This window comes from Megascapheus bottae, chromosome 4 (genome assembly GCF_031878675.1).
Source record: "Megascapheus bottae isolate mThoBot1 chromosome 4, mThoBot2.hap1, whole genome shotgun sequence".
Classification (NCBI taxonomy): domain Eukaryota; kingdom Metazoa; phylum Chordata; class Mammalia; order Rodentia; family Geomyidae; genus Megascapheus; species Megascapheus bottae.
Genome location: NC_143512.1, coordinates 15,359,181 through 15,375,295, shown reverse-complemented (window position 1 = coordinate 15,375,295; position 16,115 = coordinate 15,359,181). Strand labels below are relative to the sequence as shown.

The 16,115-nt window shown below is 38.1% G+C and overlaps 1 protein-coding gene across 24 annotated transcripts in view; it reads right to left on the bottom strand.

Moving 5' to 3' along the window:
• The window catches only part of Epb41l4a (erythrocyte membrane protein band 4.1 like 4A), a 773,501-nt gene that overhangs the window by 682,798 nt on the left and 74,588 nt on the right, over nucleotides 1–16,115 (bottom strand). For all 24 annotated transcript variants that reach the window (XR_016535219.1, XR_016535218.1, XR_016535226.1 and 21 more), the window contains exon 2: nucleotides 8,994–9,098. Coding sequence is in view for 5 of the 24 variants with exons in the window: in XM_090331497.1 (XP_090187623.1) it covers nucleotides 8,994–9,098 (105 nt within the window). In the remaining 19 variants the exon portion in view is untranslated. The remainder of the gene's footprint in view (nucleotides 1–8,993; nucleotides 9,099–16,115) is intronic.

Sequence of the window (16,115 nt, the reverse complement as noted above, 5' to 3'; positions counted from 1 at the left end):
TCCTTTCTTAGGGCAAATAAAAGCCCTAAGTCCCTTCAAGGTCTAGTCCCTTTCCCTTTCCCTCTGGTTGGGTGGAGGCAATAGGACAGGCCTTAGGAGAGTAGTACATTAGAAGTCTGAGGGCCTTCAATGGCTATTAGTAAGAGCCTCAAGGAAAGCAGAGAGACCTCTTGGAAGCCAAGAGAAAAGTGATCTAATTGCGCAGAGGCAGAAAAGTTTAGTAATGCTGTAGCCTGTGGCAACATGTGGGGGAGGGGGAAAGTACTTAATGAACTGAATGATCTAGATAAGGACAATTGTAAGCCTAGACTGGTTCATTTTGCTGCTTATAATGAAATGCTAGAGAAGAGAGATAAGCTTTAAAAAAATGTTAAAATATAAAGGAGCCAGAACTTCCAGGTTTTCAAAATGAAACTTTCTCATTCCTTATCTTATCAGTAGGTAAACTAGGATACCAATAAGAAATAGCTTCCAGGCAAAGACTGAATTAAGGACTTTTGAAAACGCACTATGTAATCATAAAAATCCTTTATTAAACCTTCAAAAAAGACTGAGAGGCCTCATAGAATCTTTCAAAATAAGAAAAGGTCTTCTAGGAATCCTAAGTACACTGTTCCTAAACAGCAAACAGTTCCTTAAAGAGAATCTATGGTATAGCAGAGCCCATGACAAATTTGACTTTGTCAAATAAAGCTGAATAAAAATCATTTCAAAAGAAAAATTGGGGAGGGGGTGTTGGAGTGAACTACTCAAGACGTGGGCACTGTCCCTAAACTCCAGCTCAAGGCTGGTACACCACTTGCAATTTTCTAGTGGTTAACTGGAAATAAGCGTCTCAGAGAACTTTTCTGTCTGGGCTGGCTTTTGTTGTTGTTGTTGTTTTGTTTTGTTTTGCCAGTCCTGGAGCTTGAACACAGGGCCTAAGCATTGTTCTTGGGCTTTCTGGAGGCTAGAGCTCTACCACTTGAGCCACAGCAACACTTCCAGCTTTTTCTATGTATGTGGTATTGAGGAATCAAACCTGGGTTTTCATGCATGCAAGGCATGCACTCTGCACTCTACCACTAGGCCAAACTCCTGGCCCTGGGCTGGTTTTGAACTGTGATCCACAAATCTCAGCTTCCTGAGTAGCTAGGATTACAGGCATGAGCAACCAGTACCCAGCAAGAAATTTTAAAAGTGATACCACATTGGATTGAAAGAAGCTCGAACACTGTAGATTGAAATGATGCCTTTGAACTCTTAGCCTTCATCAGGCAGAAAGAAGGCCGAGAATACTACTCAGCTACTTTTTATGAAAAAGAAGGAAAAATCAGAGAATAGAGCCAAAAGCAGAGTTCAGCACCACAACAAATAATTCCTAGGTAATAAGACCGAGCTCTAATCAAAGAAAAGGCTACATGTGCTCTGGTAGACTCAAACCACAGGTATATATATAAATACAGTGTTGCTGTAAAACAATAAGAACTAAAATATAAAAAATTAAACTACATGGACTAGCAATGTCCTACTATTTTCACATTATATCTTTGTTCATCTTTGTTTCTTTATTCTTTTTGTAGCATCTTGCACCTCACCCTAGTTCACATGCCTCTATTTCAGAAGGGATTGTAATCTAGGAACTGAACTTAGGAAAGTAACCAGAGTCTCATTTGATGAGATTCCAGACCTCAAGTTTCTATCCAATACCCTACACTAAATGAGAATTTAGGAAGGCTACAGGAACAATGCATTTAAATGCAGGAAACATACAAATAATTTCTGACCAGAGGACAGACTCTCATGCTTTAAAACATATCTTTAAAATAAACCAGCATTTATTCCTACCAAATGATTCTAAGTAAGCATGGCACCAGTGGTTCACGATTGTGATCCTAATTACTCACAAGGCTAAGGATCACAGGTCAAGGCCAGCTAGGAAGGAAAGTCCAGGAGACTCATCTCCAATTAACTAGCAAAAAGCCAGAAGCAGAGTTGTGCTGCAAGTGGTAGAGTACAAGCTTGAGTGAAAAGCTAAGAGACAGCACCCAGTCCCTGAGTTTAAGCACACACACACACGCACATAGAGCTAAATAATATTTTCTCTCTTTTAACGGGGGCTGACTTTCACTTCAAATCAACAGAACTGATCTTGTTTGATTGCTGCGATCCTGTCTGGCTGTCCCTCTGTCCATCCTTTTTCCCACTATTCCTCTGGATGCTAGTCCTTGAAAACCAACCACAATATTATGAGGAAGCCACACAACAACATGGAACCTCATATGTCCTGAAAACATAGACATTAAAATATACAGAACAGTTAAATTAAGGTTTGTTTAAACTCTGTCCTAGTAGCTGAAAGTAATTCTTAACTACAGCCACCCAAGTATTAGCATAGCAGAGTGAGGCCAACCCTAGGGGTTGGAAAGAGAGCCTGGCCTGGTCCCCTGCTCAGGACCTAATCACACAGCTGTACCCAACTCCAGAGTATTGGAACTAAATGGCCAGCACAGTAATACATGGTAGCCTCATCTCTTCCTCTGCATTTATACTCTCGTTTCCCCCTGTGACCCGATCTAGTCTTATGACTAACAGCTTAGGAACTCCTAATGCATCTCTTTCCTGCTAAGACCCCAAACTACCTACTTCACATCTCCAGGTAGATGTCTTAAGAGGCTGCATCACGGCCTAGTGGTAGAGTGCTTGCCTAGAATGCAAGAAACCCTGGGTTTGATTCCTAGGTACCACATACACAGAAAAGGCTGGAAACAATGCTGTGGCTCAAGTGGTAGAGCCCTAGCCTTGGGAAAGCTCAAGGACTATGTCCAGACCCTGAGTTTAAACCCCAGGACTGGCAAAAAAAAAAATACATATATATATATATATATGTAATATCACAAGAAATATTCACAAGAATTCTTCTCATGATTCAGAGTAGATCAACACTAATAATCAGAAACTTATTTTTTAAATTCTAGGTTTTTTTTTAAAACAAAAAAACCTACTTTCCTATGATAATCAAAAAATGTCTAGGGGCAAGGAGCATGGCCTATTAGTAGAGTGCTTGCCTAGCAAACACAAAGACCTAGGTTCAGTTCCTCGGTAACACATACACAGAAAATCCCAGAAGTGGTACTGTGGCTCAAGTGGTAGAGTGCTAGCCCTGAAGAATGCCCAAGACAGTGCTCAGGCCCTGAGTCCAAGCCCCAGCACTGACAAAAAAAAAAATCTATAATAATTAACTCTTAAAACCACTGTTCCACTAGCAACGGACCAGCCAACTGTCTGAAATTTTATCCTTTAAACACATTCTGATTTAACCTGGGAAAAGGACAGTCTAATCAAATGTTCACATTGAAGAAATCAGCAATATAATATTGCTCTCAAATTCTCCTGTAACTAAGATGATGTGAGTTATAGAAATTCTCAGTTCATTGGCAAAAGATAATTAGCATACTTGTTTGTCTTGTTTTATATATAGATACATGCATAAATAGACAGAAATATAAATGCATACACATGGGTTGATGTTTCAATCAGACCTGACAGTTTTGTTTTAAAGTATTTTATACCTTCATGTTTTCAATTGTTCATCCTTTCAGTCTAGTTTTGTATAAAAAAAGGTGAAAAGGCTTGGAGTGCCATTAATGAAGAAAAAACATTGTATTCTAGTTTGAATTCACTCTAATCTCCCTAAACTGGAAAGCAACAAATTTATGCAAGTTGCATGATAAAATATTTCATTACACATGATTTGTGGACAATTCATTAGTGTCTATTATTATTGGGCACCTGACAGGGTAAAGAAAGAAATAAAACAAGCCAGTGTGGTGGCTCATACCTGTAATCCTAGCTACTCAGGAGGCTGGGATCTAAGAATTGGAGTTCAAAGCCAGCTTGAGCACTAAAATCTGTGAGATTCTTATCTCCAATTAACTACCAGAAAATCAGAAGTGGCGCTGTGGCTCAAGGGGTAGGGCAGTAGCCTTAAGCTGAAGAGCTCAGGGACAATACCCAGCCCAGAGTTCAAGTCCCCAAACCAACAAACACACACACACACACACATACATACACACACACACACACACACATACACACACACACACACACACACACACACACACAAAATAAAACAAGAACTACATAAAAATTAATTTCAAGGTGTGTTGTAGAGCTGCCTCAGGCCTCTAGCTCTTTCATGAGCATTTTTAAATCTTTATCAAAATCAACACATGCAAGAAAGAAAGTAAAGATTAATCAAAACATGCTTTTCCCAGGTGCTATGATAGAAAAGTGGGCAATGCAGCGAGCAGCTTGGCACATGCTGTAGGCAGGTCCCCCTTAGCACTTTCCAGGGTTCTTTCCAACAAATCAGCTCTTCAAATCACAGCATCTCACATGTTATAACCAGGAGGTATAGGACTCTTTCTGAACAGAAAACTCTCTTCTGCTCTTTTTGAACATTGTCAATTATAGAAAATGTGTTTTATTACAAATATTACATACGATAAGCAAGTCTTTAAAGTCAAAGGTCCACAGACATATAGATACCTGTAGCACTGTCTCACTTATTCAGGTACTTGTGACAATGTACCTTCTTCCATTACACTGTGTACATTACCTGTTATTAAATAAGGATATACTGAACAGCATCTCATAGCTACTGAAATACCATGAATACATCCTTGTAATCCCACACATTCTCAGGTTAACTTCCAAGTTTATAAGAAAGCCCTTCCTATCAAGAAAACTAGTAACAACAGATGCTGGAGGGGATGTGGCCAGGAGGGATCACTACTACACGGTTGCTGGGAGTGCAGACTCGTTCAACCACTATGGAAAGCAGTATGGCAGTTCCTCAGAAGACTGGATGGGCGTAGCATTCACTAAACTATGCAAACAAAGGCACACATATCTCAAGTATCCATATATGAGGAATTATTGGGTTTTAAGGACCTTCTTTCTAAAATGTACCTAATTAAGAATAGACTTGACAGTATGACGTCTTATCAGTTATCGTTCCTCATTTCCTCTTTCTTCATTTCTTCTTTCAAATTCCTTCTTTCCCAAAATATTATAGAAGGCACCTTCTATGGCACATTGCCCCAGGGTGTAGAAATCACTGAAACACTTGTAAGTATCAGTGTTAACAAATATGCTTTTACTAAAGTCTCTAGAAACCAGGAGAGAGAGCATTGAGTAGCTCCTCATCTTCTGTATATTTCTGGCAAAATCAGGCAAAGTGTATTTTGGCTCATGATGGGTGTGTTCTGAAATCAGAAATATGACAGTACAGTGTAGCAAAGAGAATGATTTTAATGATCTTGCAACTTCCATTCTCCAATTACAACCAGAATATGCAGGACTTAGAGAAGTCCCATAAGAATAAAACAAATCAACATCATAGGAAGAATTCACTGAAAGCAAACTTATTTCCTCTAAGTGATGAAAGGTAATGTCTTATCTATCTACCATATGAATTGAATTCCAAATGCAATACTTTTCACTGAATGAGTTAATATTTGTATTTAAATTGATGAATGACAGAAAGCAGGCTGGTTTGGCTTAATGATAATTAGCTTTGCCAAAGAGTTTATTTATTAGATATTTTCCATAAACCAAATTCAAAGAATCTGATTAAAATGTAAAATATGCAATTAGATAAGAACATTTTATTTAAAATCTTGTATTGACAAACAAATAATATTTAAACAAATGTTCTACCACTGACCTATATCTCCAGGCCCAAAACTAACTTTAAATTTTTCTAATCCTTCTAACTATATTGTTTTGTGGACAAATTGGGACTAATTGAGAAGAAAATATTCTATTCATCTCATTGATTTCTCAAGTGTTGCTCAAGTGGTAGAGCATTAGCCTTCAGTGAAAAAGCCAAGCAAAGAGTACCTAAGCTAACTCCCACGTGAGCACAAAAAAAAGTTTGAAAAAAAATGGAGAGAGGCTGGGAATGAGCCTTAGTGGTAGAGCCATTGCCTAGCATGCATAAAGGCATAGGTTCAATTCCTCAGTACCACACACACAGAAAAGGCCAGAAGTGGTGCTGTGGCTCAAGTGGTAGAGTGCTAGCTTTGAGCAAAAGAAGCTCAGGGACAGTGCGTAGGCCCTGAGTTCAAGCCCCAGGACTGACTAAATAGATAAATAAAGATAAGATAAGATTTTTATGGAGAAGCTGGAATAGAAATAGAAGTTTAAGAACCAAAGGATCACTACTTGACGAATGTAACTGTAGGCCCTCTATACATTACCCAGACAGTAAGAAAAAAAAAAAAAGAACCAAAGCAATAATGTTTCGACCAGGGAGCCCCATCTACATATCTAACACAGTATAATCTACAGAGTTTTCCTGAATTCTGTTTTGGTCCTATGACAATCCTGAGAGTAAGGGAGAAAGATATTTTGTTCTCATTTTACAGATGAGAGTATGGTTCAGGTTACACCTAAGGGTCCATGAGTTGGGAGCATGGTCCTCAGTGTGGCAGTATTAGGAGATGGTGCATATACTCTAACTGCTAGAGGACATTGCCCCAGGAAGGAATGAGTATAGTTCTCCTGAAGCCTTCATTAGTTCTCTCAAGAGGTTGTTGCAAAAGAGCTTGACTCCTTCCAGGCTCTTCCTGTCTTGCCATGTGTGCTGCCTTTCCTACCACTGTGATGCCATCCACCAGAAATTCTTCACAGGGCGGAACCAGCAATGTGGCTTAGAGTGTCTAAACCTGTGTGTAAAACGAACTTCTCTTCTTTATTTATTACACACCTTCAGGTGTTTTACTAGAGAAAAAGAAAAGACACACACACACACACACACACGCACACACACACATACAATTCAGAAAAATATGACTTGACCATTCATCAGCAAAAAAGAGACAGGACCTAAATCTACATTTTGACTACAAAGGTATCTAGCTATCTTTTCTACGCCATCACATTCCATTTATAATAGCTTATGAAAGCTCAGATTAATTTCAAATTCACCATTTTGTGTATAATTCCATTCTCAACCTAGAGAATGGTTCATAGATCTCACTATCGCTCTCCCATAATAGGGAATGCAGTACACATATCTGGAGAAGCATATGCTACTCCAATCACAAAGAAAACCTGATCGTGGGCAGCAGAAGATGGATGATGGCACCACGCAGGAAAAGTAGTAGAGTGTGAGGCCTAACACAAAGAACCCAAACAATAAGGCTTTATATTTCCATCTAACAAGCAAGAATAAAATTCTCCATCATCTACCCATGAGTATTAGTTCCTGTTATAATGAACTGACATAAACTTAATGGCATAAAAGGATAAAAATATTATTATCCCTTTTCCAGTTTCCAGAGGATGCCTAGGTTCCTTGGCTCAAAGGCTTCCATGAAGCCTTTCTCTTCTTCCACAGTCACATTTCTGACTTTCCAGACTTCCCCTTTCACATACAAGGACACCTGTGATTTCACTGCTAAACTCCCAGGCAGATAAGGCCTATATAATTATACCAAGATAGTAAATCTTTCCGGAAAAATCTGACATACTGGATAAGATCAAGAAAACTATATTTTTCTCTGCTACAATAAGTATTATTTATAAGATATGAATGTAATTTAAGGTATCTACTGTAACGTTCAATTTAATCTTTCAGTGTATATTTATAGTTCTGTTACAGTGGCTTCAAGAATTCAATGAACTTCTGAATATGTTCGTTCCCTTCCTTTGTAATGTGCATTCATGACTATTCCTGTCTATTGAAGCACTACCCAATACTCCCAATTATTACTTTTTGCTTGCTTATTTGTTGGTGAAATGTTCCTGGGAGAGAGAGTAAGTTATAAGACTAGCTCAAAAAAAAAATCACAAGTACACTATCAACAGATTTCTTCTTTCCTGCCTCTTCTTATCTCAGGACATTGCTAAGGCCAGAGCACAAAGACACCACTCATAAAATATATTTCCCATTGAACACATCCCACAAGATCCAGAGGAGGCTAGAAGCACTGATGAAAGAAGAAAAGGAGATATGTATTTCATCAGCCATTGCACAGGATAAAAAAATAAAAGGCTAAAAATGTGGTATTTCTAAGGCAAATATGAGTATGTTGTATGCTAAGGCTGTGTCTGCGGTTAAGGTATTTCTCAGGCTAAATCAAAAGTCTCATTAATAAATGTCCTTCCCAATTCTCAAAATCATCAGCTACAAAGTCTTTTAAGCATTATGAATTTCTTAGTAACTCTACCATGAGAAGAAATAGAAAGATTTTTCCAAGATACCCTACTAACAACTGATGTCAGAACTCAAAACTAGATTACCTGTATTTCACTCCTTCCATAAGGCTCAAGAATGAAAACCCCTACTTGTTTTTATTTTTAACAGCTCAAACAATTTTTTTAAACTTAGATGGTGCTTTTATTTTTTTTAGACTTTATACTTACTTCCTTTCTAACCATTTCCTTTCTTAAAAGGTAATCCTAGCTAAAGGAAGCTGAGATATAAAGATCACGCTTTGAAGCCAGCCTAGGCAAGAAAGTCCATGAGACTCTTACCTCCTGTTAACCACCAGACCCAGAAGTGGAACTGTGGTTCAAAGTGGTAGAGTCCTAGCCTTAACCACAAAAGCTCAAGGACAGCACCCAGGCCCTGAGTTCAAGCCCTATGACCACCACCAACAATAACTACAGGAAAGGTAATCATCTAGCCGCCTTCTTCCTGACATATTAGGCAATGTAGTCAGTCCTCCTAACTGCACAAATGGAAAGCAGCTTGCAAAATAGAAACCAGATAAATAATCTACAAAGGGGACATCATGCAAGAATCCATCAACTCTACAGACTTGTAAGCAGGAAGAAGAAAGGAGAAAAAAAAAAAAAGCACGAAAAGAGGTTTGAGGTTTTCAGTCATTATCAGTTATAAATAATCTAACCACTTAGAAATCTAGCCACATTCAGAAAGGCCAGAGATTAAGAGTGAAATTTATAACCAGAAAAATGTAATATAAAATCACTGTACTCACCGTCTGATGGCTTCTGTCACAGTAACGCAGCCCAAAATAATCTATCTCCATGAGATTTATGTGACGAAATACATGGTCAAGGACAACAGAACCTTTCGTTGACTTCTGCAAAAATAATTCACAGTTGTTGGGTTTTTTTTTTTTTTATTTTACAAGTGTCTTGTCTTTCTCAGTGGGCCACATCACAGTTCTTGTGTTTTATTATTTTCTCTCACAATGAGCAGAATTTTATTTTGCCATGGTATTCTCTGTAGGTTTTTGCCTCAATTCCAAAGACAAATGTAGTTTAAAGCAAAGTGCAGTAAAGAAATTACTTTAACAAAATAATCTTAAATTACAGTGAGTGTTAAATTAATATAAGCCTCTTTTCTCATGGGATTACATATTATCTTCAGGACACAATTCTTTTTCAAATAAAGATAATCCTTTATAGGGAGAATATCTACCAAATTAATCAAATACCACTGTTGTTAAAAGTCCCACAATTTTTCCATTTAAAAAAGCTATTTTCAAGACCTTCCCTGTGATCCCGCCATACCACTTCTGGGCATCTATCCTAAACATCATGACCCAAGATCTTATAAGGACACCTGCTCAGCTATGTTCATCTCTGCATTATTCACAATAGCCAGGCGATGGAAACAATCCAGATGCCCTACTGCAGATGAATGGATACAGAAAATGTGGTACATATACACAATGGAATTTTACATAGCCAACAGACAAGATAAAATAATGGCATTCACAGGGAAGTGGATGCATCTAGAGGGAATCGTGTTGAGTGAGACAAGTCAAGACCTAAGGAACAAAAGGCGCATAGTATCCTTAATATGTGGCTATTAAATCCAAAGAGTACAAGAGCGAGGACTCAATAACTGCATACCCAAAACTATGGACATGGTAATGGAAATATAAACATAACTATATAGACATAAAAACCTATGACTCTATAGACATAATGTTTTATTTTATAAATTAATATGTTTCTATGACATATAAACCTATATAGCCTAATTTTGATTAAGTTCTAAATACTAAGTCCCAGTGATTGTAAATAGAGATTCCCTCCTTGAATATTTGTTTGTTAAACTTGTCATTTAAAATATGATGTAAAAATCAACATTAATCAATTCTTTAATAAAAAAAGCAATTTCGTCCACAACATTATTCTTAGAAGTATCTAATTCAGAAGAAATACAAAATTTAAAGAACACTAGGCAAAGCTTTTATTTTCAGCTCTCAAATAATAAATCTGTAGATTAGACTATTACACTTTATGTTCTGAAAAGCCCTTGTAAGGACCGTTCACTTGATCTTTTTCACCTAAATAGAAACACAAACCAAAGGCTGACATCTATAAAAGGCCAATCTCTCTTCTCCCCCTTCTCACTATGCACACAATTTTTTAAGACTCTTGCAGATGAGGGGCTCATGCCTGCAAACCTAGCTAGCTACTCAAAAGGACAAACCTGGAGGATCAAGGTTTGAAACCATGCAAAACAATCTGTTCCAAATTAACCAGCAAAACCTGGGCTGGAGGCATGGTCCAAGTGACAGAGCAACAATCTAGAGCAAGCAAACCGAGTTAGCTTGAGACCCTGAGTTTATGACTGCCAAAAGAAAGAGAGAAAGAGAAAAGAAGAGAGAAAGGGAGGGAGGAAGGAAGAAGGGAAGGAAAACAGGGAGGGAAGGAGCGAGGGGGGGAACTCATGCATACTCACAACCCTGGGATGATCCCAGAACCACTTAAGACAAAATAGATGTTTGTCATCTGATAGCTTAAGCAATAATTGTTCACATTTATAAGCAACAGTCAGCAAGTACTACTCCAAGTACAAGTATGTATGTACAAGTTTGGCATGCACTCCAAGTACATACCAAACTGATCTTGAAAGTGGTACATTTCAATGGCATGATTACAGGGCAAGCCAGAACTTCCCTTCCTTTTTTCCCATCACTATCAGCTGTAACCAGCTAGCACAAGTCCCCAAGTCATGCTTTGTGGCAATGCAACAAAGGCTTTTGTTCAACTGCATCTTTCCACAAAGAATTACCATTGCATGCTCACATATATAGGGGAGCACTCCATACTACACTGCTTATAGAAAATAGACTGTTAACCTAAAGGAAATGTTTTAATTATGAAATGGTTCACACAAAGTGATAAAACATACCTGAAAAGATGGTTTTGTTACACACACATCCCATAGGTATTTATATATATATATATATATATATATATGGTGATGAATAGGGGGGTTACAGTTACGTAGGTAAGGTAATGAATATATTTCTTTTTAAACATTCCCCCCTTTTTCTGCCAACTATCCCTTCCTACTCCTCTGCTCCCAAGTTGTGTAGTTTATTTACAACGTAGTGCCAACTGAGTATCATTGTAGCATTAGTTCATCCTTTGTCTTGCTATTTCTGTGATTCTTTTTCCCTTCCATGGATCAGATAAAGCACTTAATTATATACGGTCCTATGCACTTAGCAACTGGATTATTGAGATCCCCTATTAAGAATATCATAGACATAGTCTAGTTATTACAAATGAGAGAAATCATGGAACCTACTTTTCTTTGGGTCTGGCTTATGTCACTTAATATGATTTTTTCCAGGTTTTTCCATTTCCTTATGAATGGGGCAATGTCATTCTTTCTAATGGAAGTACAGAATTCCATTTTGTATATATACCACATCTTCTTTATCATTTCATCTACCAAGGGACATCTGAGTTGGTTCCATACCTTAGTTATGATAAATAGTGCTCTAGTGAACGTGGTTGTGCTGGTAGCTTTAGTCTGACCTTGAGTGTGGACATCTGGGTAAGTGCCCAGGAATAGCATTGCTGGGTCATAGGGGAGCTCTATGTTTAGTCTTTTGAGGAACCTATAAACCGCTTTCCATAGTGGCTGAACAACTTTGAACTCCCACCAACAGTGTAGTAGCATTCCCTTTTGGCCATATCCCCACCAGAATCTGTTGTTATTAGATTTCTTGATAATGGCCATTCTAACTGGGGTGAGGTGGCATCTCAATGCTATTTTGATTTGCATTTTTTCTTTATTTTATTGTCCATGTGATATACAGAAGAATTACAGTTACATACATAAGGTAGTGAGTATATATATATTTTATTTGCCAATCCTGGGGCGTGAAGTCAGGGACTGGGCATTGTCCTTGGGCTTTCTCAAGGCTGGCGCTCTGCCACTTGAGCCACAGCACCACTTTTGGCCTTTTCTGTTTATGTGGTACCAAGGAATCGAACCCAGGGCTTCGTGCATGCTAGGCAAGCACTCTATGAATACTCTGTGAATACATTTCTCGTTTGATATTGTCACCCCCTCCCCATGTTTTTCTCCCATATTCCCTCTCCCTACCCCTCCTACCCCCACATTTCCTGGATGACTAGAGATGTTGAGCATTTCTTAAGGTATTACTTGGCCATTCTTATTTCCTCTTCAGAGAAGTCACTCTTTAAGACTTTAGCCCATGTGTTAATGGGGTGGTTGTTTCTTTGGTGATTTGTTTTGGGGGGATTCAATTTTTTTTTTGCCAGTCGTGGGCTTGAGCTTAGGGTCTGAGCATTGTCCTTGGACTTTCTCAAGGCTAGAGCTCTACCACTTGAGCCACAGCACCACCTTCAGCTTTTTTCTATGAATGTGGTACTGAGGAATCAAACCCAGGTCTTTGTGCATGTGAAGCAAGCACTCTACTAGGACAAACTCCTGGACCCTGGGGGATTCAATTTTTTGAGCTCTAAGTATATTTTAGATATGAGGTTCTTGTCTGTTATATGGCTAGTGAAGATCTCCCAGTCTGTGAGCTTTCTAGTTATCTTGCTAGCTATGCCTTTTGCCACGAAGAAACATTTCAATTTAATTCAATCCCATTTATTCAACCTTTCTTTGATTTGTTGTGTTTCTGAGTCTTTATTAAGAAAGTTTCGACCTGGAGCCCTAGTGTTTGCCCTATTCCTTCTGTAATATTTTCAGGGTATCTGCTTTTCCCTCGAGGCCTTTGATCCACTTAGAATTGATTCTGGTGCAAAGTAATATATAAGGGAGTTGGGAGTTTGGCCTGCGGGTAGAGGGCTTGCCTAGCATGCACGAAGACCCCAGTTCAATTCCTCAGTACCATATATACATAGAAAAAGCCAGAGATGGTGCTGTGGCTCAAGTGGTAGAGCTCTAGCCTTGAGAAAGCCCAGGGACAGTGCTCAAGACCTGAGTTCAAGGCCCAGTACTGGTAAAAAAAAAAAAAAAAGAAAGAGTTATATATAAGGACCTAACTTCAGTTTTCTACATATGTTTAGCCAATTCTGCCAGCAGCATTTTTTGAAGAGGCTGTCATTCTTCCATCCTGTTTTTTTTGGCTGCCTTATCAAAGATTAGGTGGCCTTATTTCTGCAGGTTCATTTCTGGGTCTTCAGTTCTATACCATTGGTCCTCAGGTCTGTTATTGTGCCAGTCCCAAGCTATTTTTATTATAACAGCTTTGTAGTAGATTTTGAAGTTTGGTATCGATATTTCTCAAGCACTGTTCTTCCTGCTAAGGATTGCTTTTGCTATTCAGGGTTTTTTATTATTGCCTGTGAATTTCTGGATTGCTTCTCCTATTTTGTTAAAGAATGATGTTGGCGTATTGAGTATTGCATTGAATCTGTAGCTAGCCTTTGGCAGTGCTGCCATTTTCACAATGTTAATTCTCCCAATCCAGGAGCATGGAGGTTTTCCCACTTCATTAGATCTGCTTCAATTTCCTTTTCCAGATTTCTAAAGTTTTCGTTAGAGAGGTCTTTTACTTCTTTGGTTAAGTTAATTTTTTTTCTTTTTTTTTTTGGTTATGATGATTACAAAAGGAGTTGCTTTCCTGACTTCAGCATCACCCTTCTCATTGTTGGCATACAGAAAAGTTATTGATTTTTGTGGATTAATTTTATACCCTGCTATTTTGCCAAAATTTCAGATTAGTGCAAGTAACTTGAGAGTGGAGTCTTTTATAGGTATGTTCTTTTCCTTAAAGTCACAACTAAATTTAATCGGTCCTCTTTTCAAAATCACTGAACAACAAAAAACAAAAAGGCCTTCCATGGTGGATTTTGGGCTGTTGGATACTTTCTGCTACAGTCACAAAAGCCACATCCAGAAAATGTCACTCTTAAAAAAAAAAACAACATTTCATTGTCATGATAAAGATGATGTACAGAGGAGTTACAGTTACATAAGTCAAGTAAACAGTCCTTTTTATTTTTGCATAATGTTATCTCTTCTCTCACTCTCACCCAGTTTTCCTCTCATGCCCTCTGACAAATTGTATAGTTCATTTTCAACATAGTAGTCAATGTCCCTTTGTGCTCTGTTCCTGTATACTATTCTGGAGTAAAAATATGGATATGAGGGCAGGGAGTTTTAGCTTAGTGGTAGAGTGCTTGCCTAGAGCATCACAAAGACCCAGGTTTAATTCCTTGGTACCACATACATAGAAAAAAAAAGTCAGAAGTGGTGCTGTGGCTCCAAAGGTAGAGCTCTAGCCTTGAGAAAGCTCAGGCCCTGAATTCAAGCTCCAGCTCTGGCCAAAAAAAAAAAAGTGGATTTAAATTTACAATGGGCACTACCAAAAGGATCATTACAATTCATTCAGAAGACTATGTCCTCTGTTCCCTTCCAAATACTTGGATTGAGGAACAAAGGGGAAGGAGACTGTTTTATTTTTCATTTTCCTGACTACAGAAAAAGCACTGTTCTTTCATGTGGTTACTAGCTAGCCAACCACATGTACCAGCATGTGACCTAGGCATTCTCTAATGCAAAGTTTATGAGCAAATGCTCCTGCCTCTTTACTTAGTGAATTTAACTGCACTCCATCTAGAAAGTATTTTTGTGTTTGGGATTATTTCCTAATCAATATGAAATTATGCCACCATTACCTGCCAAGACCATCATTTCTATTTGGATTTCAAACAACTTTATTATTTACTAATTCCCCAATTTACACCCCCCATATTTTAATGAATTTACTTCAATATAATGTGTTTAATACCCATTTTTCACAATTATCGTTATCAGTTCTTAGTCATGTTTCTTCAAAGAAATTTTTAGAGACAACTTGCCCATTTAAAAAACAATTCTTTTGGGAATTTGGAACTAAATTGGATTGGCAGATGGGAGATGACTGATGACATTTTTTTTCTTATGTTTCAAGGACATTTTATGCTTTTTTAAGTAGGTCTTATCAAATTCTAATTAGGTTTTATAGCAGAAAAATTTTATAAAAATCCCCTTCTTGACCAAAGCTATCAAGTTATCATCCCTGGAACCTGTGGCTATAATAAGAAATAACTTCAGCCGTATTATTATGTTCAACGGTGCAATAACCTTATGAGAGGGAGTTTATCAGAAAAAGCTTAATCTAATCACAAGGGCTCCAAAACCCAAAGCACTTTCTACAGCAAAACAGCTACAAAAAAAAAAAAATCAAAGACGTTCAAAGCTTGTGAAGTACTCCAACTTGGGGGGAAAGAATGGGAGGGAGGGAAAATAGGAGAAAAATAAGGGAGTGAATAACCATGTTCGACAAGAAATGTATTCATAGCCCAGTGCGGTAGCTGATGCCTGTTTTCCTAGCTACTCAGGAGGCTGAGATCTGAGGATCCAGGTTCAAAAGCCAGCCCAAGCAAAAAAGGACCTGTGATTCTCCAATTAACCTCTAGAAAATCTCCAATTAACCTCTTCACTAATCTCCAATTAACCTGTAGAAAATGGGAAGTGAGGCTTGGCTCAAGGGTAGGATGGTAGCCTTGAGCAGAAGAGCTCAGGGACAGCACCCAGGCCCATAATTCCAACCCCATGACTCTCAAAAAAAAAAAAAAAAAAAAAGAAATGTCTTACTTATGTAACTGAAATTCCTCTGTACATCACCTTTACAATAAAATTAAACTTAAAAAAAAAAACACACAGTGTTTCCATTGGAAAGAAGGAAGGGTATATCTGAAAAGTTATGTGAGGAGCTGAGAGCCAGAAAGAAAAGAGAATTCAGTCCCCAGATCACAAAAATGGGATTATACTAACCACTTGAAAAGGGTTGGGAACAGATTTTTTTCCCTCAAAGTGTTAGATA